This window comes from Octopus bimaculoides, chromosome 5 (assembly GCF_046866305.1).
Source record: "Octopus bimaculoides isolate indiv1 chromosome 5, ASM4686630v1, whole genome shotgun sequence".
Taxonomy (NCBI): Eukaryota; Metazoa; Mollusca; class Cephalopoda; order Octopoda; family Octopodidae; genus Octopus; species Octopus bimaculoides.
The window spans coordinates 87,329-111,291 of record NC_142932.1 but is presented as its reverse complement, the minus strand read 5'-3'; the positions used below and the strand labels follow the sequence as shown (position 1 = coordinate 111,291).

At 34.9% G+C, this 23,963-nt stretch overlaps 1 protein-coding gene and 1 long non-coding RNA gene across 5 annotated transcripts in view; one reads left to right on the top strand and one right to left on the bottom strand.

Annotated features, from left to right (window-relative positions):
- Nucleotides 1–23,026, top strand: part of LOC106871243 (cell division cycle and apoptosis regulator protein 1) — a 116,966-nt gene extending 93,940 nt beyond the window's left edge. For 2 of the 4 annotated variants that reach the window (XM_089351909.1, XM_089351907.1), the window contains exons 12-22: nucleotides 1,209–1,280; nucleotides 1,783–1,923; nucleotides 3,754–3,828; nucleotides 9,732–9,923; nucleotides 11,578–11,721; nucleotides 13,004–13,114; nucleotides 14,937–14,964; nucleotides 16,657–16,826; nucleotides 19,295–19,439; nucleotides 20,059–20,283; nucleotides 22,021–22,427. In XM_089351909.1, the coding sequence (XP_089208035.1) occupies nucleotides 1,209–1,280; nucleotides 1,783–1,923; nucleotides 3,754–3,828; nucleotides 9,732–9,923; nucleotides 11,578–11,721; nucleotides 13,004–13,114; nucleotides 14,937–14,964; nucleotides 16,657–16,826; nucleotides 19,295–19,439; nucleotides 20,059–20,283; nucleotides 22,021–22,292 (1,575 nt within the window). In that variant the 3' untranslated portion in view covers nucleotides 22,293–22,427. Of the gene's footprint in view, nucleotides 1–1,208; nucleotides 1,281–1,782; nucleotides 1,924–3,753; nucleotides 3,829–9,731; nucleotides 9,924–11,577; nucleotides 11,722–13,003; nucleotides 13,115–14,936; nucleotides 14,965–16,653; nucleotides 16,827–19,294; nucleotides 19,440–20,058; nucleotides 20,284–22,020 lie in introns of all 4 variants that reach the window. The other 2 variants (XM_089351908.1, XM_089351906.1) reach the window with 2 other exon arrangements.
- On the bottom strand, nucleotides 11,847–18,453 carry LOC149135396 (uncharacterized). Its single transcript, XR_016241808.1, has 3 exons — nucleotides 18,322–18,453; nucleotides 14,036–14,111; nucleotides 11,847–12,891 (listed from the first exon to the last, which is right to left on the bottom strand). It is a non-coding gene; the product is annotated as an uncharacterized LOC149135396 (long non-coding RNA).
- Nucleotides 23,027–23,963: the final 937 nt, after the last annotated feature.

Genomic DNA, 23,963 nt, shown 5'->3' with positions numbered 1-23,963 from the left:
TATCTTACTGATATAACCACTTCAGGCCTCAGAAGAAAGCAAGTAACTCTGCTTACTCCATATGTAAGGACAATTGATCATCAAAACCCCCTCACCTAGTTAAGCATAGAAATAAACAATGGAATAATGTAAGTAAAATAATTACTGGAAAATTAGCATTGAACTTGTATGTCACCTTCTTTATATTATTAAGTACCCAAATAAATATGTTTATTTTTATTTAATTAGAACATATCTAAATGCTACTTTATGGGATTTCTTGTTTCTGAACATTGCCAAATAAAGTTGCATGTTGATGCATGATTATTATTAGTGCCAGATGTTTCTACAGACTGGGCTATCTGCTTCCAAACACTCATAATGTTTGCACGTACCTTTTTTACTATCAGATTTTACTGTGGCTCAATTCATTCTTGTTTATTTTTAAATCTTAAGTAAACAACAGCAAAATTTACTCTTGAACTAGGAAACTTGAGTCATATTTAGAAAATGCATGAAAAGGTTGTTGTTTTTTCTTTTGGGTTTTTAATGCTTATATCATTATTCTTTTTAATCTTATATTCTTCTTTAATATGATGACTGTTGTATGTGCAGCTCCTGTTTGGACAGATGAGAAAACTTGATATTGTGTGTATGTATTGGTGTCCTATAATGTGTAATATACCAGAGAATGTCAGGTTTTACATGAATCTGTTTTTGATTCTAGTTTAGTTTATTGTGTAAAATTTGCAGCCTCTTAAAAAAATATATTCAAAATTACATTGTTTTGCTTGTTAAATATTGAAGTCTAGTTGTGAAAAAGAACAAAATCAAATGAAAATTCATTCACTGCTTATATATTGGTCACCAGTTTACATTGTGTGCTGACTTCACACTTCTTTTTTTAATATTTTGTCTTATCTTAGCTCATGTCACCCTTAAGAACCTTAGCATAACTGAGACTGTGAAGGGTTGATCGAAAACCCTAATGGAAACTTGCTTTCCTCTCTACTTCTTCTAATACTACTACTGCAGGTTTTCAGCAACACCTCGAGAATTATATGGCACAATTACTACTACAGTTTACTAACAGTAGCATAGCAGTTGCCTATAATTCTATTGTTCTTATTTATTTATCTTTGTTTTGCTTTCTTCATTGTTAAATGGATATATTTGTGAGTAATGTTCCTTCTCTCTCTCTCTCTCTTTTTTTTTCTGTCACCAATTAGGAAGAAGAGGAAGCTATGAATACAGAAAAAGAGCCTACACATTTTTCTGAATTGGATCCCAAAACAATGAAAGTTAGTAACAATAGGTTCTTATTATTTCAAAACATAATTAAACTTGATATGTAATGAAATAGTTCCTTATATTTAATTTTTTTAAATTAGTGTATATTTTTAAACTCGTGTATATAATTTTGTTGCCTAGAGGTACAGTAGCTGTGAGATTGGGTCATTGAGAGTTAAATGTCTTTGCTAGATATATAACTGAAAGTGCCACTGGAGACAATAGTATTAATTTTTTAATTGGATTGTTAATAAATAATATAATCTTGATTTTTTTTTAATAGGGTACATACTATAGACCCTTTAATTATTAGACCAGATTTGATTGCTAATTAATAAATATATCCATTAGTGCTATAGAATGTTATTTACCAACAAAGTGACTAAAGCAGCAAGATTTTGTCTGTGTCCATATGAAATAGAGAATATCATGTTCTTGTCCTTTATCCCAGCCTAACAAAGATTTATCAGAAATTCTTTCATTTTATTTTTTGACATAATCTGTTCATTACAGATAGTTGATCTACGCCGAGAACTGGAAGATCGGAACTTGAGTTCTAAAGGATTGAAGTCACAGCTAATAGCTCGACTAACAAAAATTCTGAAAAGTGAGAAGGAGGAAGAAGAAGAATTAGAGAATAACAAAGCTGCAGCAGTGGGTTTTCTTTCTTTCTTTTTTTTCTCTTATTTTAATATTCGGAAAGGAAGAGGATGGTAGAATCGGTAGAGTGTCAGACAAATTATATTGCAATATTTTGCTATCATCATCATCATCATTTAATGTCCGTTTTCCATGCTGGCATGGGTTGGATGGTTTTGACAGGAGCTGATCAGCTGAAGGGCTGTTTTGGCATGGTTTCTACAGCTGGATACCCTTCCTAATGTCAGCTTCTTTACTCTAAACTGGGTGCCTTTTATGTAGCACCAGCATTTACAAACCTGCAAGATTAGGGATGTCTTTTTTAATGTGAGTTCAAATCTTGCTGAAATAAACATTGACTTTGGACCATCCAGAATGGATAAAATAAGTCAATTATATTAATCAAATAATCTAATTGACTTTATCTGGCAGGAAAAAGTTGCTTTATTCTACCTGTATGGCAATGATTCAGTGTGTCGGATAAATTGCCTGACAGTATTTAGATACATTCCGTTATGTTTTAAGTTCAAACCCATTGAAGTTGATTTTTATGCATTTTGTGACCTTTTACCAAAGTTAAATATGATTTTATATTTGTAGTGTATTCTTGTGTGATGTTAGACTTTTATTTAGAGGAAGACAGTTTAGATATTATAGTAACAAAACTTGTATCCCATCATTTCATGTACTTAGTGGAATATAGTGGCTGAAGTACCGATCCAGAGTGATGGATTGATAGAACTTCTAGAGGACTGGAGGGGAAGCCTTGCGTTATCTGTTCTGACTCTTTGTATTCTGACAGTAACTCCTGCAACAAACACTCTGCCAAGCTGTATTGGTCTGTCAATGGCCTTTCCTTTCAATGAACACCATAAACAATGGCATATTCAGAGGAGAGGCAACTGCTTTTCTTCCTCAAAAATTCTTGCCCAGGCCAACACACACATGCTGATGCATAGGCAGCACTGACCAAAGGAGGCTTTACATGATAACTTGACTACATCAACATTATAATGATAAAACCAGTGTTGAGTAATTCAGTGGCTATTTAGTAGAACTATTGCTTTGATAACTATACTGTCATTACTACTACCACTACAACTAAAACTTTCGTAACCTCAACCATTCTGTGAAATGTATCTTACAAATTCTATCTAACAATGATAATAATAAGTAGTTGTAAAGTTTTACTGTCTAGTCCATTGTTTCATTATTTGAAGCTGGTATCATGTATCACTGACTTCTTGAATAGTTTCCAGAATGCTGTGATGGCAGTAGCTGTGAACTTCTATGTTAGGATGAAGAGCCCTTGCCACGTTCCATTTATTTTCTAGTGTCCCCCACTGTTCTTCTCCTTGTACTGTTGACCATAATGTTTAACGGGACATTGACATTACATTGTTAGTTTACCATAATTCATGTGGCTGGTTAGAAGCTGTTTATGTATTTAGGAGAGAGAGTGCATACAGTAATAGTTATGCCTCATAATACATTTGGTTCCTGGGACACCATCTTCAACTCTGGGCTCTTGTGATAAAACAAAGAAAGTTATACCAGCAGTCCTTTTAAATGATTCCGCAAGGTCCTAGTTGTGTACATTTACTACAGTCTACACCTTCCATAATTCATCTTTTGTTATGTAAACTGTTCCATATAAGTTTGAGTATATTTGTTGTGAGGAAGCTATTTCACAGGCCCAGGGATTAAATATAACTTTGTGTCCTTTCCTCATTTGTTAGATAGTGTCACTTCTATAAAATGTAAACACACATACAGACATATAGGTTTATGAAGCATTGTAGCTAAAATAAATCTAAGTTTTAGATTTTTACTCTTTTGAAACAGGAAGAAGCTGTCAAAAAACAGGAAGAGTTTCATAAATTGGAAATTGAAGACAAAGATGACAAGAGGAAGAAAGAAGTATGCTTTTTTGTTTTGTTTTGCTTTGCTTTGTTCGTTTCTTTAGAAATTGTTTTTATATTTGGATACCTTTAAACTCAATTATAAAACTGCTGGTTGACCCAGGTGTCAACCCTGTTGCAACAGTCCAGTGATCAAAGGTGTTTTGATCATACTTATGTATCCTGTTTGATAATGGTTACATCAAGAGGAGTTTCCAACTATAATTTCTGTTGCAAATTCTTCAAATGTTAATTGCTGTCAAATTAAGACAAATACTGTGTGGCTTTGAGAGAGAGAGAGAGAGAGAGTGCGTGTGTGCAGTGAAACAGTTTGTTCAAAGCAGAACCCACTACCTTGAAAGGTCTTTAGTTGATCAAATTGACCTCAGTACTTTTGTTTTTTAAATCAGGTACTTATTCTGTTGGTATATATTTTCCAAAGGAGGTGCAATGGCCCAGTGGTTAGGGCAGCGGACTTGCGGTCATAGGATCGCGGTTTCGATTCTCAGATCGGGCGTTGTGAGTGTTTATTGAGCGAAAACACCTAAAGCTCCACGAGGCTCCGGCAGGGGATGGTGGTGAACCCTGCTGTACTCTTTCACCACAACTTTCTCTCACTCTTTCTTCTTGTTGTGCCTGTATTTCAAAGGGCCAGCTTTGTCACACTGTGTCATGCTGAATATCCCCGAGAACTATATTTGGCTTACAATTGAATTGGCAGAATATTTATTTTATATTCTTTACTTCTCAGAATGACACTGCTTCACTTGTGTGATGGATTTTCTCATCAAAGACAACATAGGAGTGTTCAGCTTTTGCCAAACGACCTGCACGAATGAGGTGTTTATGGTGATCAAATGTATGTGCTGTATATTAGCTCACTCTCTCCATCAAATTGACGTTGCGTGGACAGGTGCTCAGTGTACCATACATCAGGTGTTAAAGTGATCACAGAGCAATGTGAGATGAAATGTTTTACTCTCAAACACAACACACCACCTGGTCTCGGAATTGAAACCACAATCTCACGATTGTAAATGCAACAGCCTAATCACTAGGCCATGCATCCTCACCTGTATATTTACATTTAATTTGATACTTTTGGCTCATATTTCAAATTGTTATTGTTGTTATTACAAAGAGGATGATGAGCTGGCAGAATCATTAGCATGTCAGGCAAAATGCTTAGAAGCATTTTTTTCCAGCTCTTTAGATTCTGAGTTCAAATACCATTGAGTTTAACATTACTTTTCATCCAACCCTTGCTGGTGTTGCATAAAAGCATCCACTACACTCTGTAAAGTAGCTGGCATTTGGGCATACAGGCTCATCCCCTGCAACCCTCTCCAGCTGAGCATCCTTAATTTCGTGGGCTCATAGCTACTGATACCACAAAAATTTTGCCAGAACATATTGATATTGTTTATCAAATGTTAAAACCTACTCTGCAATGAATGTAAAGCTTGACAACAAATATTTAAATCTGTGATAGTAAATAATAACTGATGCTTCGAAAGTGCCTTTTTATCGATATGTATTAACAGAGGAATTTATAAAAATTTCGCAGAGAGTCAAACCTATAACAGGACTATTATGGAGGGTGTGATTAACTAACTAATGGACACCACAGAAAATTTATAAGTAGATATATAGCTGAATCAATCTATTATATATATTTATTGTTAATAATTGGTAGAATTTACATAGTTGTACATAGACAGATAGATGGATGGATGGACGGATAAAAGTCTGGTGCTGTGAGAACACATGGAAATGGCATTTCTTTACTTTTTCAAATATACCCAAATTTAAAATGATCTAATATAATGATACCATTCATCCAGCATGTGTTGAAATATGCCAAACAATTTAATTCCTCACAAATATATGTTACTTTACATATAACTTATGTGTTAATTCTACTGAAACTTGTTAAAAAGCATATTTTGCTTCAAAGTAGTATCTCCTTGAAGACACAATTGTCAGTAATCATACTGCTTCCATTTCTCTCAGCCAATATTTTTACATTAGCCTTCTTTCAAACTCTAGATAATGCAACATACAGCTGACCATGTGAGAAGAATTGTGTTAGAAGATTTATTCAAAAGTCTGACCCTGTGCCTTGTTGCATGTCAAGACAAAAGCTGGCTTGAGAGGAAATTGTTTGTGTGTAAATGTGAATGGAAATTCCATTTCTTGGGATTAGCAGAGTTGATCCTGCATAAGGACCAGAAGCAACCTCAGCCTCAATAACATGATCATGTAAACTGACAATGATGTAGTGTGTGCCATTGCAATGTCCATTGGAAGCATCTAAATTTCTCAGAAGCATTGTGCATCATTTTTTTCTCCAGTTTGAGAATATGTGGTGGAAATCCTGATGGTATAAGTTTGTTGACGAACTCGATTGGATACAGAGTTTCATTATCAACTGTATCTGAGCTTCTGTATATTTTTAGCTCACCAGGGATCCTGGTCAGTAGAGAATCATTCACAAATTGTGCTGCTTCATTTGTTGGAGTAACAATGGTTCTACTTGCAAACCACACAGGGTTTGTGAAGTTATTTTTGAAGTCAGCATATACAAAATCACATAGATCTGAAAGAGTACCACTTTCAAGGTGAAGGTCATTGCATAGTTTGATCTTGAATTCACCTAGGCTTTGTTCAACAGAAATGTTACCATTTCCTACATCAAGAAGGTAATTAGCAAACTCTCTTTCATCAGAACGACCTTCTGTAAGAAGTCTTAGATTGGTTATCAACTCCACTACTTCCACATGATCGCAAAGAAAAGATCTCCTTGGTGTTACATCAACAATTTGTGATCCGACACCATTCTTTTGAAGTAGAATATTCTCCTCTCGAGATACCCTAAACCAGTCAGTCATGTGTAGCAGAAACAAAATCATGTCTACGTCTCCGTGCATATTCAGACATTTGTTTCAGTCACTTTACCCTGGTTTCACCTGATTCAGTTGCCCATCTTTCTGTCTGCCATTGTGCTTTTGCTGCTAAATTTTCTTTTACAGTTGTATAAGTGAAAGTTTGTTAAAAACTATCTTGTTTAGCATGCTAGAAATAGCAACGATCACATAGTTATTATTGTAAGGCTTATAGCATTCCAAACAGCCATACCAACAAAATCACTTCATTCAAAAAAGAAATTACACCGGTATATTAAAGAGTTTTCATATTATCAAAAATATTCATTTAACAAACTCTGGAAACTGATAATCATCATCATCATCATCGTTTAACGTCCGCTTTCCATGTTGGCATGGGTTGGGCGGTTTGACTGAGGGCTGGCAAGCCAGAAGGCTGCACCAGGCTCCAATCTAGTCCAGCAAAGTTTCTGCAGCTGAATGCCCTTCCTAATGCCAACCACTCCGAGAGTGTAGTGGGTGCTTTTTACATGCCAATTGTGCCTCGTATCAAAGTTTTATGGTTATTATTAAATTATTAATGAAAATAGAGGCATGCGAGATGAGAAACTGTTACAAATAAAAACGTAAAATGTTGCTTGCAACGAATTAATATTGTTTATTATTAAACATTAAAAATCTACTCTGCAGTGAATAGAATGAATATTTAAATTTATGAAGAATTGGATGCAATGAATGCTATGAATATTTATATTTGCGAGAATTTGGAGTTAAAAAATTCAATAAACTTCAGAAATCGAAGTTGGAGGAAATTTCTAAGAACATGAATTTCTAAAAATATTTTCAGTCAAGCTTTTAATATTGCATTCTTTTAGTGCTTTTAGTAATCGTTACATGCCTAATTAATGAGCAACTTTCTCCATTACAGTATAGATCATGTGAGGGCACATTGCCTAGTAGTTAGGATGTTGCGCTAACGATCATGAGTTCGTGGTTTCAATTCCTAGACCGGGTGGTGCGTAGTATTCTTGAGCAAAACACTTCCTCTCACATTGCTCTGCAATCACTTTGACACCTGACACGTACACCATGCACCTGTTCAGATAATGCTAATTTGAAGGAGAGAGTGAGCTAATGTGTGGCACAAACCTCTGATCACAAATTATTTATACAGGTGGTTCAGCAGAAGTTGAATGCTCACACATTGTCTTTGATGGGAGAGTCCATCATTATTGTTATTATTATTGTTATTATTATTATTATTATTATTGTTATTATTGTTATTATTATGAAAGGGCAGCCAGCTGGCAGGATCGTTAGCTCCCCAGGCAAAATACTTAGTGGAAATTTGTCTGTCTTTACGTTCTGAGTTCAACTTAGCCTCTCATCCTTTTGAGGTCAATAAAATAAGTGCCTGTTGAGCACTGGGGCCAATATAATTAACTTACCTCTCCCCAAAAATTATTGGCCTTGTGCCAAAATTTGAAACCATTATTATTATGAAAAAAGTTTTTCATGATATTTGCTGTAGTTGTACATTATCCACTAGGTGCCATCTTGACACCTGAAATAGATAACGAATATGATGTTCCTAATACATTTGATGATTGTATGATGTTGAGAAGTGTTTTGAGGATAATTTCTGTTTGTTACAATCACCTGCCAAGACACACCCAGCATCCTAGGGCGAGTGAAGGATAAGAGATGTTAGAGTATGACTGAAAGTTTGGGATGGGGAAGTGGCAAGAACAGTAGCGAATTATCTCCATCCAATACAACACAGACATTTAAATTGATAGGATTTTTGTAAGGATGTGGGCAGTACTTGTCAGCACAATCTTTTGGATTTCTCTGAGACATGGTTCTCCTGGGATGTTATCTAGATGTTTCTGTCATCCTTTTCTTATCATACCTAGGACACCTACAATAACAGGAACAGTTCTTGCTTTAAGATGCCACATCTTTTGTATTTCAATTTCCAGGTCCTTATATTTACTTAATTTGTCAAATTCTTTTACAGGTATATTTTTATCAGTGGGAACACTTACATCTATTAGTCTACAAGTATTTTCTTCCCTGTCTTTTATTATTGTTGTTATTATTATTATTATTATTATTATTATTATTATTATCATTATTGAGGTAGCAAGCTGGTAGAATCATTAGCACGTCAGGCAAAATGCTTAGCGGTATTTTGTCCATCTTTACATTCTGACTTCAAATGCCACCGAGGTTGACTTTGCTTTTCATCCGTTGGGGTCGATAAATTAAGTACCAGTTGTGTACAGGGGTCAAGCTAATCGACTAGCCCCGTACCCCCAAATTTCAGGCCTTGTGCTTTTAGTAGAAAGGATTATTATTATTACCCCCGCCTTAGCAAAGGAGGGGGTATTGTTTTAAGTTGTGTTTGTCTGTCTGTGGACAAGATATCTCAAGAGCCGCTGGATGAATTTGGATAAAACTTTCAGGGATGTTTGGCCTCGTGACTAGCATGAACTGATTAGATTTGGGGATTGATCCGGTACTGGACAAGGATTCTGCATTATTTTCCCTGCTCTTTTACTTAAGTTTTGAGAGCGGTCAGGTTCATTTTTAGTATTCTCATTTGTGAGAGCAATCGAGTTTATTTCAGATATTCTCATTTTAAAGATCATCTCCAGCTAAACGTTGAGAGGGCATTGGTGTTGCCTTGGCAGAGGTTTGTGCTGAGTGCTTTTGTTATTATTATTATTATTATTATTATTATTATTATTATTATTATTATTATTATTAATCATTATTAGCAAGCTGCTAGAAACTTTAACACTCTGGTCAAATTGCTTAGTCGCATTTTATCTGTCTTTATGTTCTGATTTCAAATTCCACTGAGGTCAACTTTGCCTTTCATCTTTTTGTGGTCAATAAAATAAGTATCAGTTGAGCACTGGGGTTGATGAAATCAACTAACCCCCTCCCCCAAAATCTCAGGCCTTGTGCCTTTAGTAGAAAGGATTGTTATTGTTGTTAGTGTTAATATTAGTGTTATTATCTTTCTCAGGAAGAGGAGAAAAGGCGACGAGAAGAAAAAGAGCAAGCCATGATGGAACGCAAGTACAATTTGCCTGATAAACCCTCCATTATAGTCCACCCGTCAACAACTGCAAAGGGCGGCAAGTTTGACTGCACTGTCATGTCGCTTAGTGTCCTGTTGGATTATCGCCAAGAGGATAATAAAGAACATTCCTTCGAGGTAAGCAAATCCTTCTTTCAGTCCTGTTCCTCTTTGCCATAAATTATTTCATGGTGCTGTATAGCCCCAGGTCACTCCTGAATAAGTACACCTTTGATTGTGAGCATTCCCACTTTAACCATCTAATATGACATTATATCTATGTAGTCCTAGATTCTTTAAGATGGTTAGCTTGTATTTAAATTGACCATATCTGGCCCAAAATGGTCTACCAACTCCAGCCTCTCACACCTACCCTACTATGTCATTCTAAAAATAAATAGTCACATCATCGAAATCTTGAAGCTATAAGAAAATACATAATAAATTTAAAACGATGTAATTAAATAATCATTACATTTGATAGAGTAATCTGAATGTAAAAGAGTTTAGGATAGATTTGGCTGGTGTCTCTAATACATTAAGTGATCTAAGATCACCCACTTTTTTCCCTTGCAGTGTAAAATTAATAACTTTATACTCTTGCTTTGTTGTTTTTGTTGTTGGTTTTTCTGCTTTCTGGATGTCAATATTAAGTGGTCAATTGTTAGGGCCAAGGAATAGAGAGAAGGTAAAGAACATGCAGATCTGAACTTTCTACCATATGCCTATATATGGGCATAAAACTGGTTATAGTATAAAGGAAGTTAAGTAGCTTGCTTGCCAACAACATGGTTCTGGGTTCAGTCCCACTGTGTGGCACCTTGAGCAAGTGTCTTCTACTATAGCCTCAGGCCAACCAAAGCCTTGTGAGTGGATTTGGTTGACGGAAACTGAAAGAAGCCCGGCATGTGTGTGTGTGTCTGTGTTTGTCTCCCTACCAAAAGACACCAATAGAATAAGTACTAGGCTTCCAAAGAATAAGTCCTAGGGTCTATTTGCTCAACTAAAGGCGGTGCTCCAGCATGGTCGCAGCCAAATGGCTGAAACAAGTATAAAAGAATAACTGAAGTATTAATGCATAAAGCGAAGGCAACAAGAACACTTAGTTTATGAATATGGATTAAAACAAGTTAGACTGAAACCAAAGTAAAACTGGATTAAAATTGGTTGAATACAATTGAAAGAACTTGATAATGGTGACTGGAAAGCTCTAATGATGCTATCTCATCCAAACCATGTCAAATGTAAAAATATAGATGTAAAATCTATCTTAGTGATGGAGTTTTGTTAGTGATTTATATAATTTACTTCAACATCTCAAGCAGTTTTGTTCAGCCCAAGCAAACATGGTAAAATGAATGATGATCTTTTTTTCAATATTGAGATGAGACCAAGGCACATAAAAACATACTGCTTTACTAATCTGTCAGTTATGCTAGTAGGAAAGATGATTGTTCTTGTTTAACCTCTGCTAAGTCATGTCAAGCAAATGTATAATCAAAGGTATTCCAACCATGACTATCAATTCCTTTTTTTCTTCTTTTTTTTTTATTTCTACACTGCAACTAAGAACACATTATTCAGTATGTCCTTCATTTTTAAGACAGTTTGGTGTAGTTTGAGGGATATTTGGTTGCTATTTCTAGCAAACTGATTGACCATGTAGATGCACTGTCATTGATATGCACAAATAGAGATTGAATTATTCCTCTCTCTCTCTCTCTCTCTCTCTCTCTCTTTTCCATTTGTAACTACTTTTGTGTTGTGAAATTCTGATTTTTGACTCTCTCAGGTTTCTTTGTTTGCTGAGTTGTTCAATGAAATGTTGATGCGGGATTTTGGCTTCAAGATCTACAAGGCTCTTGTTCTCGCGCCAGAAAAGAAGGATGAGGAGAAGCTTAAAAAGAAATCTGATGATAAATCTATAAAAGAAAAGGTGAGACACCCGCACATTTTTCTATGTCTGTAAACCATTCAATTAGAAACTCAAAAGCCACCTACTGTAAACTACTCACACTAGCTTGTACAAGAAAGAAGTTTAAATTGACTAACATTAAAATAACCTTTTAATAGCTTTTATTACATGTAAAGAATGTTAACATCTACTATTTTATATGTGAAGGTGCATGGCTCAGTGGTTAGAATGTCAGGCTCACGATCATGTGGTAGTGAGGTCAATTCCCAGACCAGGCTGTGTGTTGTGTTCTCAAGCAAGACACTTTTTTTCACATTGTTTCAGTTCACTCAGCTGTAGAAATGAGTTGCGACATCACTGGTGCCAATCTGTATCAGCCTTTGCCTTTCCTTTTCAAAAGTGGGTTGTTTACATTGTGTTTGAGCAGAGAATTGCAAATGAAAATATAGTCCATTAAATTTTTTTCTATTAACTATGAGGCACTGAAACATCATAGCAATTCATGTATCCAAATGTTTTTAAATACCTTATAACGCTCATATGAGATATAGAGACTATCTCTATGATGTTTCATGTCATGTGACCTGGATTATTTTTGATTAGCATTTCAATTTGTTCATTGTCAACAACTGTAGGCTTGCTGGAGCATTTACAGTCTTTCAGACCAAAATTTTCACTCTCAAACCTAGCTAACAGCTTACAGTCCCCACCCTCCCCAGCTGTGGCATCATCTCCATAAACTGCACTTATCTTTCTTTTCTTTCGTTTTGCTGTTTGTGCAAGTATTTTTCCTTTCCAAGTGTAAAAGAGCATCAAATGATGAAAATGTATCTCATTTTCCTTCATTTTCAATTTTAATGTATAAACAGTAGAAATAAACTATCCACACATATATAGAAAGATGTATTGAAATGGCACCTTTCAGAAGGTGTGTGTGTGTGTGTCCTGCACTTGTGTCGTGTGAGAAACCAAATCATATGTTTAAATGCCACCAATTGAAAAACAGTACAAACTTTTCTTCTAACTCAATATATTGATTCAGCTATCTGTGCTCTTCTCTCTTGTTATACATAAGTGATGTGAAACTTCTAGATAATGAGGAATCAAATCTGGATAGTGGAAGATTGCCATGTACTTTGACACTAAACAAGAATTGTTCTCTGACTAAAGCCATTCTGGGGCACTATGAAGCTGAAATTAAAAAAACAAAAACAGCCATTGCTTGTTATTTGTTAATATAACATTTAGAAGTAAGGTTTAAACACAAAACGAAAATTAAAACTTTTTGTTCATTCTAATACAGGATCTCAAGAAAATAGAAGAAGAAAAATCAGAAAAGAAAAAGGAAGAAGAAAATCCCAAGGAAATGAATGGCAATGAAGAAGATATGGAAGAGGATGAACCTGATGATGAGGTAATTTGATTAAATTTTTCTTTCTTTTTGTTTTATACTTTTTATTAATTTATATAATCACTCTTTTTCCTTGTTTTTCCAATCTCTTTCGTTTTTATTGGAGTGCAAAAACATGCCTTGCAGAATGTAATAAAAACATCCGTAATCTCTGTTAAAACATTGTCACCACCAAAAGTTACTTCTATTTGTTCTGTCATCTCAATTAATCCATTGTAAGTAAGAAAGAAAGAGAAAAATGTTTTCCATAAATTTTGGAAACATTTCAAATTTGCATGCCATCAAATGCAATCTATCATGATAATTAGTTGTAAAGAAAAAAACATGAAGAAATTACTAAAGGTTACTCCAAGTCAATATTTTTTTTTCATTATATTTTATAGTATGTTCTGATAATATTCCAGTATGGCCAAATCTGGTGTTTTTTTGTGACTTGCTAGGTCTGGAGGGAGAGACAATGTCTAAGCCCTCCTCAGCCAATGAGAGTATTGGCATTAATTGTTCCTCTTAGACTTTTGTGTGTCAACACCTGCCGGAAGGACTTAAATTCCAATGAACAACATTCTGGGAAAGAAAGAAGTACAGGGTATGGTGATTAGTGCAGAGCTTGATGGAGGGCGGGCACAATAAGGATGATGAGAAGAAGAGAGAGAAGTGCGACAGGAATGTTTGAGCAAAGATGGCAGGAGTCCAACCAGTTCTGAGGAGCAGTAACCACTATAGTAGAGGCAGATGTTGAAAAGAGGCCAGAGGTTGAAACCTGTTTCTAAGTGACCATTCCAGTCAGTTGGGTGGTCCTTTTCTGGATGCAGTCTAGGATGCCTTTGTGGACCCTACCTGAGCCTTATAGAGGGTCACTAATTGTTGTGAGGGACTGAAGTATATTCTGATTGTAAATTAAAAAGAAGGAAAGGATTTACTTACTTTCAACGTCTAATTTAGAGTCACTGTTAGCTGAGTCTGCTGGTTACTGGATTATCATTTGATAGGTTATTCGGTACTTGTCCAAAAAACAGAAAGAAAAATATCCACTTAACTCTCAAAGGCTTCATTTACCTAAATGTTAAGTAGCATAAGTGTCAATCAATTCATTTGCCTTTGCTTTCTTTCTGTTGGTGAAGTTTAGAGAGATGAGCTTCCACCTGGTATCTTGTTACACTACAATGCATTAAATCAGCCAGGTGTATTGCACTACACTAAGATGAATTTTTAGTCTAGATGCACTATTTAAGATGAATTTTAACAGTGAGCCACTGATTTTACAGAACATCATTAACTTCTGAATTGGCAATAATTGCTACATTACTACTACTACTACTACTACTTCTCTCTCTCTCTCTTTCTCTCTCTCTCTCTCTTATTCCTCACTGTCTGACCTTTCAACATCCTCCCTCTATTTTTTTTTCTGTTGGTTTTGATGATGAAAGTTTAATTGTTTGATCCACTGAATTAGCTGCCTATTGTATTAGTGGTTGAGTATTCCATAGGCATGTGTACCCTTAACATAATCCTCTGGTAGAATCAGCTTGATATAGTGACAAGTCTTGTACCTTTAAATTACAGGTATTTTCCATGGGACAGGCTTCCACACAGTTTCTCTCTACCAAGTTTCACTTACAAGGTTTGAGTCAATCTGAGGCACTTTCCCAAGATGTCATGCATTAGGATTGAACCTAGGACTTTGTGACTGTTGCCATGTTGTGTCCAATCAGTACACCGCCTTGAATTAAATTTATGCTATTGATTCATTTGAATTACTTCCCTTAGTTCACTTTGTTTTTCTTTAGCTCCTTAATCAGTTAATTTTTTTTTCTTTCTATTGCAGGATGATGATGAAGACAAGAAAGACAGAGGTAATTTGTTTTTTCTGGTTTGGTTGCAATAGTTGAAATGTCTTAAATGTTTTTACAGAACATGAACGTTAGATTAGTTTTACCTGTTCAATGGCCAGTCTTACTTAAAGGATAATCTTGATGGAATTTATACATTGTTGTCAGAAAGTAGGCACATGACTGCAACAAGCCATTATATGGCAATGCATTGGTGTTAATGATGCTAATAGTTGTAAGTTTTAATTTAGTCACTAGGCCTTGTATTTTAGGAGAGGGTTATAGTTAGTTAATTACATATATTACAGTAGTAGACTGCTATTATTTTGTTGATACTTGGAATATTAAAAGGCAGTTAACTTCGATGAAATTTGAACTAAAGTTATAAAGAGCTGAAACAAATACCACAAGGTATTTTGTCCAATACTAATAATTTCACAAGTTCATTGTCTTAATGATGATGATGTAAATTTTTTACAAACACTGTGGAGGGAACCTGTGGTAGAGGTAGACCCAACAAGGTGATGAAGCATGATCTTCAAACGCTGGGCCTCATGGAAGCAATGACTAGTGACCAAGAAATTTGGCAATATGCCATGCTTGAGATGACCTGTCAAGCCAAGTGAAATCATATTCATGGCTGATGCTGGTGTCACATAACCAGTTGCTTGTAAAAAGCACTGTTCAAGCATTGGGTCTTGTGGAGGCAATGTGGCCTCCCATAACTAGCACATAAAAGCATCCATTACACACTTGGAGTGGTTGGTATTAGGAAGGGTATCCAGCCATAGAAACCATTCCAAATTAGACTGTAGTTAGGTGCAGCCCCTCAGCTTACCAGCCCTGATCAAACCATCCAACTCTTGCCTGCAGGGACAACGGATGTTAAATGATGATGATGATGATGTACAAGGCTACAAATTAGCTGGGTGGGGGTCAGTCCCATACTTAACTGGAACCTTATTTTAAACAACCCCAAGAGAGTGAAAGAAAAAGTTAATCACAGTCAGATTTGAACTCAGAACACAAAGGTAGATAAAATGCTGTTAAGTATTTTTTCCAGCATGCTAATGATTCTGCCAATTTGCCAGCTTTCTAATAACACTGCCAGTATACCATCCTAATAATGGTTTCAAATTTTGGCACAAGGGTAGCAATTTTGGGGAAGTGGGTAAGTCAGTTACATTGACCCTGGTACTTATTTTATCAACCTTCAAAAGGATGGAAGTTAAAATCAACCTCAGCAGAACTTGAACTCAGAACATAACAATGGACAAAATGCCGCTAATCATTTCACCCAGGTTGTTGTTTAATTCTGCCAGCTCGCCATCTTACACCATCTTAATAATAATAATGGTTTCTAGCATAGGCACAATGTCTGAGATTTGTTGGTGAGTGTTTAAACTGACTCCAATATTTCACTGGTGCTTACTTGGTTTAATCAAGCCTGGAGAAATGAAAGGCAGAGTTGACTGTAACAGAATAAGAATTGAAAATATCAAGAGCTGGAACACATACTGTAAAACAGTTTTTTTTTTCAACATTGTTTTTAATTTCATTTTTTTTTTTTTTTAAATCTCTGTTGTCACCAAGTGATTTAACTATTTGGCTAAAACTCTATTGAGAGTAATGAATTAAGATTATTTTTGACATTAATGCTTTATGTTTTTTCAACTTCTTTCTCTTACAAAATATACATGTGGTTCATTTTAGTAGGAAAAAGAGACCGGGATGAGAAGAAGAAGGAGAAGAAGAAGTTCTACACATTTGATCCTGCTTTGTTACTAGCATTTGTATATTTTGATCAGAATCATACAGGCTATCTGTTAGATAAAGACATTGAGGAAATCATGCACACTGTTGGCATGCAGTTGTCAAGAGCTCAGGTAAACTATTTCACAATGTTTCTCATGTATCCAGCTATGTGGGGTTTGGTGAGGGCAGCACATTTTTGTAATTACCCCTCATGGTTCTTGATATGACTAAATATTGTCAGGTTTTGGCACAAGGCTAGCAAGTTCATGGAAGAGGGCAAGTTGGTCACATCAACTGCAGTGCTCAACAAGTACTTATCTTATTGACCCCAAAAGGATGAAAGGCAAAGTCAGTCTTGGCAGGAATTGAACTCAGACCATAAAGACCGTTGAAATGCCACTAAACATTTTGCCCAGAGTGCTAATGATTCTGCCAGCTCACCACCTTAGATATGACTACATATTGACTATAAAGTGTAATTGTAGATAGAATGTTTATTCCTTCATTTGTTTAATTTTGTGTCCATGCTAGCATGAGAATTTATTACATTATGTTGAGGCATTGCCAGATGTCTTCCCTGTCACTAACCCTTACCTGTTTTGCAAGTAAGGGCATTTTCATTCTACTATAATAGAAGACACTGCCCCTAGATATCATTCGGCAAGACTATGTGATTGTGAAGCAAACTTCTTTACAAAACTCTGCCAGTACCTAGTATAATTATAAGTATTTAGATTGAATATAATTCATCATCATCATCGTTTAACATCCACTTTCCATGCTAGCATGTGTTGGACGATTTGACTGAGGACTGGCGAACCAGATGGCTACACCAGGCTTCAATCTGATTTGGCAGAGTTTCTACAGCTGGATGCCCTTCCTAATGCCAACAACTCCGAGAGTGTAGTGGGTGCTTTTACGTGTCACCCGCACGAAGGCCAGTCAGGCGGTACTGGCAACGGCCATGCTCAAGATGGTGTATTTTACGTGCTACCTGCACAGGAGCCAGTCCAGCGGCACTGGCAACGACCTCGCTCAAATGTCTTCGAATAATAGTAAATATATATTTATATAAATACAGAGATTACCCTGTATTTCAAAATAAAGGTATTAAAAAATATGTGAATGATAGACTCTTAAAATATCAAAATTAGAAATTGTTCTTACACCCAAAGATGTAATATAAAATGCAATTGTATGACTTGCATACATATTTACAATCTACTCTGTAGTATGTGTTTAGTCATACCAAGAGCCATGCAGAGTAATAACATAAAATTGTCTTTGGGGCCATTAGCAGAGGGATGCAGTATTGATCTAGGAACACTTGGTAAGCTTCTGGTAAGCTGTCTTTGAGAATTAGTTTCCATTCTTACTTGGAGATAATTCACTTTTTTTACATCACTAATGCCCTTGAGAAAGACATCAATATTGTACAAACTCATTCCTTTTCTCGAATAAATCTAAAGCTTCGCACTCCATCAGATGATCAGTGTTAAAAAAAAAAAACAGGAAAATTACTTTTATAAATGATTTCTTTAAAAAAGGTGGCGGGGAACCATTCCAGTGTAATGGGGCTTTATTTTATTTTCTCTCATCTGTGAATTGAAACTCTGCAGGACTCACCTGTCGCATGTAAGCAGTCAATTGTACAGTGACTGTTCTTCAGGCATGATAGATTCTTTTATTTAACTCTGTGAAAACTGGCATTACTATGTTTCTTAGTTAGAAGTGTTCATCATGAAGAAGGCTTCCGCTCTAAAAATATAAAGAACAGGTTGACCCTCATGTTAACATGGGAAAAGGAGCATGTGGTGTAAAAGACCAACATTATTTGAGAGATGTATAGCTAATGGAATCAGTCCCAATATTTTACTGGTTCTTTATCTTCTTGAACTTTAAAAATTCAGGATAGAATTTTGCATTGAAGATGAAGAATAAAGAGGACCCTATCTGGAATTTAAACTCAGAAATGAAAATTTATTAACTAGATACAACAAAAATTTAGCTAGTCATTTTTGTATTTCTGCCAAAGCTATAGTTCTTATTGCCCTAATAATAGGACTACATAGATGCATCAACCTCAGTATATTATACTGAGACTGTAAATCAAGAAAATAAAATGTGATATCAGCTCTATGATTCCAGCATATTGTTACTGATACATATTTTATTGATTCTAGTGTGATTAAATGCAGTGTTGGCTTACATATGGTTTAATCTTGGGAGCTACTAGGATGAAAATAACTGAAAAATTATAATACATTTCTATTCCTTTTACTTTATTATAATAATAATAATAATAATAATAACAATAATAATGGTTTCAAATTTTGCCACAAGGGCAGCAATTTTGGGCGAGGGGATGAGTTGATTACATCGACCCCAGTATTTAACTGGTACTTATTTTATCGACACTGAAAGGATGATAGGTAAAGTTGACCTCAGTGGAATCTGAACTCAGAACGTACCAATGGGCAAAATACCATTAAGCATTTCATCCAGCACACTAACGATTCTGCCAGCTTGCTGTCTTAATAATAATAATAATTTCTAGTTTGGTGACATTATCATTTGTCTTCTTAAAAAACTTTTATAGGTACGAAAATATGTCCAAAAGCTTGTGTCACGTGACACTTTAAATTATCGTAAATTGACGGATAAGCCGAAATCTGAGGATGCTTCTGAAGATGGAAAAATTGATTCAAAAGGTGCAGACGTAGATGATATTAAACTTGCTCAAGGTAACTTCATTTATGTATTTTTATTTATTATTATTTTTTTTATCCATGTTTAACCCTTTTGATACTAACTTGCCTATGAACTCTCTTAGATTTATAAAACAATGTTTACTTGCTGACCCTGATTTCATGCAAATATCTAAATGTTTAAAAGTTAACAGACTTAAGAAATAGAGAAAACCCTCTACTTTACAGGGCTATAAAGAAACTTAAAGGCTTTGTCTTTGCCTTGTATCTCCATAGCAAGTTGACTTATTACAGCTGATCACTTCCCAAGTTGTATTTATGGTAAGATTTGAACATAGTGCTGCAAGATAACAAAGCATGTGAGAATTAGCTAGTGTTTCCATTGATAAGAGCAATGTATTGTACAACCTAAGTGTCTCAGCCATAGAGAAAACTTGTTACAGTTGATTAATGCATATCATGTTTTTTCTTCAAGGTCAGTCTAATACGTTATAAACTTGGCCAGTTGCAATTAATTCATATCAGCTATTGAAATTTGTGAAAAAAAAAAACATCTTATTCTTGTCAGTAAATCACCATAAGTCAAATCAATAATTGTTGTAAATATGTTAACTTTCAAAAATGGAAGTATTTTTTCTTAAATTTATATTTTCAGGAAATTATCATTTTTTAAATGCTATAAAAGCTAAGAACTCTTCAGAGGACTTGGCAGTAACATCCAAATTAAAAGGTGAGGGAGAGGAAACAGCTCCCAATTCTGGATTTATTAGCTACAATGGAGCTTTAATCGATATTGATAGTATTACTCAGCGACTAGAGAAAAGCGAGAAAAATAGGAGTGCCTTGGAAGAAAAGTTACAGGATTTCACTGCTGAAATTGGTTAGTTACAGTTTTTTTATATTTTGCTTTTGGAGGAAAACAATTGCTGTTAGGCTAAGATGCTGCACTGCAAGAACAGGAGTTTTACCTACTGCAGCTAGTGTTATATTTGAGTTAGTGATATATCAGTGTGTGTGTGTGTAAATATATGTAAAGTGGTAGGTGTTAGGAAGGGCATCCAGCTGTAGAAACCATGCCAAATCAGACTGGAGTTTGGTGCAGCTTACCAGCTCTGGTCAAACTGTCCAACCCATGCCAGCATGGGCAATGGACGTTAAGTGATGATGATATATGTGTGTGTGTGTATATATATATATATAAACACAGGCATGGCTATGTGGTAAGGAGTTTGTTTTGCAACCTCATGGTTTCAGCTTCCACTGCACAGCACATTGGGCAGGTATTTTCGACTAGAGCCACAGACCAAACAATGCCTTGTGACTGAAATTCGTGAATGGAAACTGTGGAACCCATCATGTGTGTCTTTGTGTTTGTTCCCACTCCTTGACAACTAGTGTTGGTTTGTTTATGTCCCTGTAACTTAGCAGTTTAGCAAAAGAAATTGATAGAATAAGTACCTGACTGCTTTGAAAAAATAAGTACTGGTGGGGGGGGGGGATTAGTCCAATTAAACCCTCCAAGGCAGTGCTCCAGCATGGTCGCAGTCCAATGACTGAAACAATTGAAAGGTAAAAGATGTGTGTGTCTGTGTCTGTACTTGCAATAGTCACCCCCCCCCCCCCATTATAAAACCTAAAAATTATGGTTGTGCATTTTACATGGGAACTAAATGTTATCCACTTTTTCCAGTTGTGTGTGGTCGTATGTATATATATATAAATAAACAAACAGTCATGGCTGTGTGGTAAGAAGTTTGCTTCGCAACCACATGGTTTCAGATTAACTGATATGTAACAAAGAGTTTAAATTATAGTAACATTAGATTTTACTATCATACATTAAATATTCGTCATTCTTCATGCATGTGTTTTATTTATACATCAATATGATTCAGACTGAAGATGTAAAACCAAAACAAAAGCAGTTAAATAGCAAAAAGGTACTAAAATGTTTGTTTATACCTTGCTAAGTACTTTATTTTGTGTCTACGTGCTGCCACAAAAATATTCTTCTACTAATTTCATTTGTTCAGTAACTCACTGCAATAGATGATACCACAAAAGCATTTCACTTATGACTATTCACTCAATATATTGTTTATTTCGGGTTTGCTTCCTTTTATGTTATTTAATGATTTAAAGATATTTAATACTCATTTTTTTTCTATGCTAGCATGAGTTGGACCAGGACATATTGAAGATTATATAGATGAATGCTCTCCTTATCGCCAGTCCTTTACCTGTTTTCAAATAAGGGATTTTTATTTGCAGAGCATTGAGAATAAGGAATGCTGAATGATATAATATTTGTCATATTACTTGTGAGATGCTTTAGGATATCAATAGTCATATACATGTACACATGCACACACATACACACACGATGTGCTAAAGTATAACACACTTAGCCAAGGTGCCACCCAGTGAAATAGAACTCGAAACCACATTATTATGAAGCACTCCACACTACCATACTTATGCCAGTATGTGTGTATGAAAGAGAGAGAGAGAGAGAGAGAGAGATTGGTTTAAGATCAAAAAATTTCTGTGGACATATTGGCTACTTGCCCTCTTTTAAGATGGGTTTTTTTTTTTTGTGTTCTTTTTTTTCCTTTAGATTTGCTGAAGGATAAAGCATTAAAGCGTGAAGATTTAGTGAAACAGTTGCAACAGGAACTAACTATAATTAAAAAGGAGAAAGAAGAGCAAATAGAAGCAGTGTCGTCAACTGAAAGTGAAAACAGACGGCTATTTACTGCTCTAAAACACTGTGAAAAGACATTGACTGGTCTTCTGAAGGGTGTTACTACCAGTCTTACACCTTTAATAATAGACAAGAAAAAGAAATTTGATAAAAAGGTGAAAAATGAAAATGATACTGGAGAATAAATGTTTCAAAGTCCTCCAAAGGAAATGTTTGGATAAATTATGAGAATGAGAAACGTACCAAGGAATTTTTTTTTTTTTTTCCTAACTTGAGGTTCCACCACTCTCTACCTTGTCCATATTTCAGTTACAATAAACTAAAGGCCAGCAACAACACAACTGTCATCACTCTTCCCTCCACCCATTTTTCTCTTTGGGTCCCTCTATTCTTTGTCCTCTTTCATCTGTGCTCTTGATTAATCCTGAACTGTTATCTACTTATGCAGTCTTTCCAATGTGTAGATTTGCTTGGATTTCAATGATTACCAAATACAGCAAAGATGGAAACGCTTGCTTGCTTGTTTGTTTGGGGGTTTTATTTTTATTGTATTTTTTTTGTTTGATTTTTTTTTCTTGCATTGAAAATAGAAATTCCATCAAACAATTGAAAACATTTGTTTTTTTTCCTCTCACTCTCTCATTTCACTGTTGAATTTGTAAATCTGGCTATCGAGGGTGCAATGACTGAAGAAAGAGTACAATAATAAACTGGTATCTGCAGGGACATGTCAATATTATGGTTAAAAAAAACAACTTCAGCAACCACTTTTTTTTTTTTTTTTTTTTTTAAGAGTGGCTTTGGAAGTTTCTGCACTGAACAAGTGAGCAGATGAAGTGCTGTGTTAATAATATTCCATTATTGCCTATAAAAAAAATATAAAGAAGTCTTCGTTCTTTATGTGAAGTAGGTGGGATGGGGTAGGGAAATTAAAGTAAAAATGATATAAAAATCTCCTGTTTGTAAAAGAATTTACTTTTATAAATATATAATTTTTTTTCTTTTCCTTTCGCACAAGAAGATTTTTCAAGGAAGTTATATTATACTGAAGCATTAATTCTGCACATTGCATTGTTAAATTGGTATTGTAGCTTCTTTCAAAAGCCTTGTTGGATTTTTTTTTTTTTTTTTAATGAAATGTCTATTTTGTTTTAATCTTACTTCATCCACAACTTTATCTTTCATCCCCTTCTCTACCATCTTCATTGTTTTTTTTTTTTCAAAATAATTCTGTCCCATGTTGTTTGATATTATGGTAAATATAAAACATTTAATGAAAATGAGATTTTATTGACATATATATATATATATATATATATATATATGCATACATATGTGTAATATGCACATACATACATATAAGTGCGAGATTCTTAACCAAGTCACATAATATTAAATGAACATATCAGGTTAATACATGAAACATACACAATCTATATTTATCTCAATATAGATGCTGAGAGTATTGTATAAAGAAATGGATAGAAGAAAAATTTACAGACTGTGTATAATTGATATTTTTTTTTTAAATGAAATTTTAAGCCAGGAAGGATCTATTTTCCAAATCCACTTCTATTTCTCTTTAAAAGTTGTATAAAGTGCTACACAAGCCTCTTTCTTAAGGGTACATTTTTCACAAACGTTTTCTTTTCTTCATGTGTCTTTTCCTGTCATTGATTCAATGTGTATTGTAATCTAAATATTCTATGCATTTGTGCAATTGTTTTTATAAGAAAAGTGCATGAGTGTGTGTGTGTATTTATGTATATTATACATATAAAATATATATTATGTGATATATATATATATAATCTGGTCACAAGGATCCATATGTTGTTCAGGTAATTTTTTTGTTT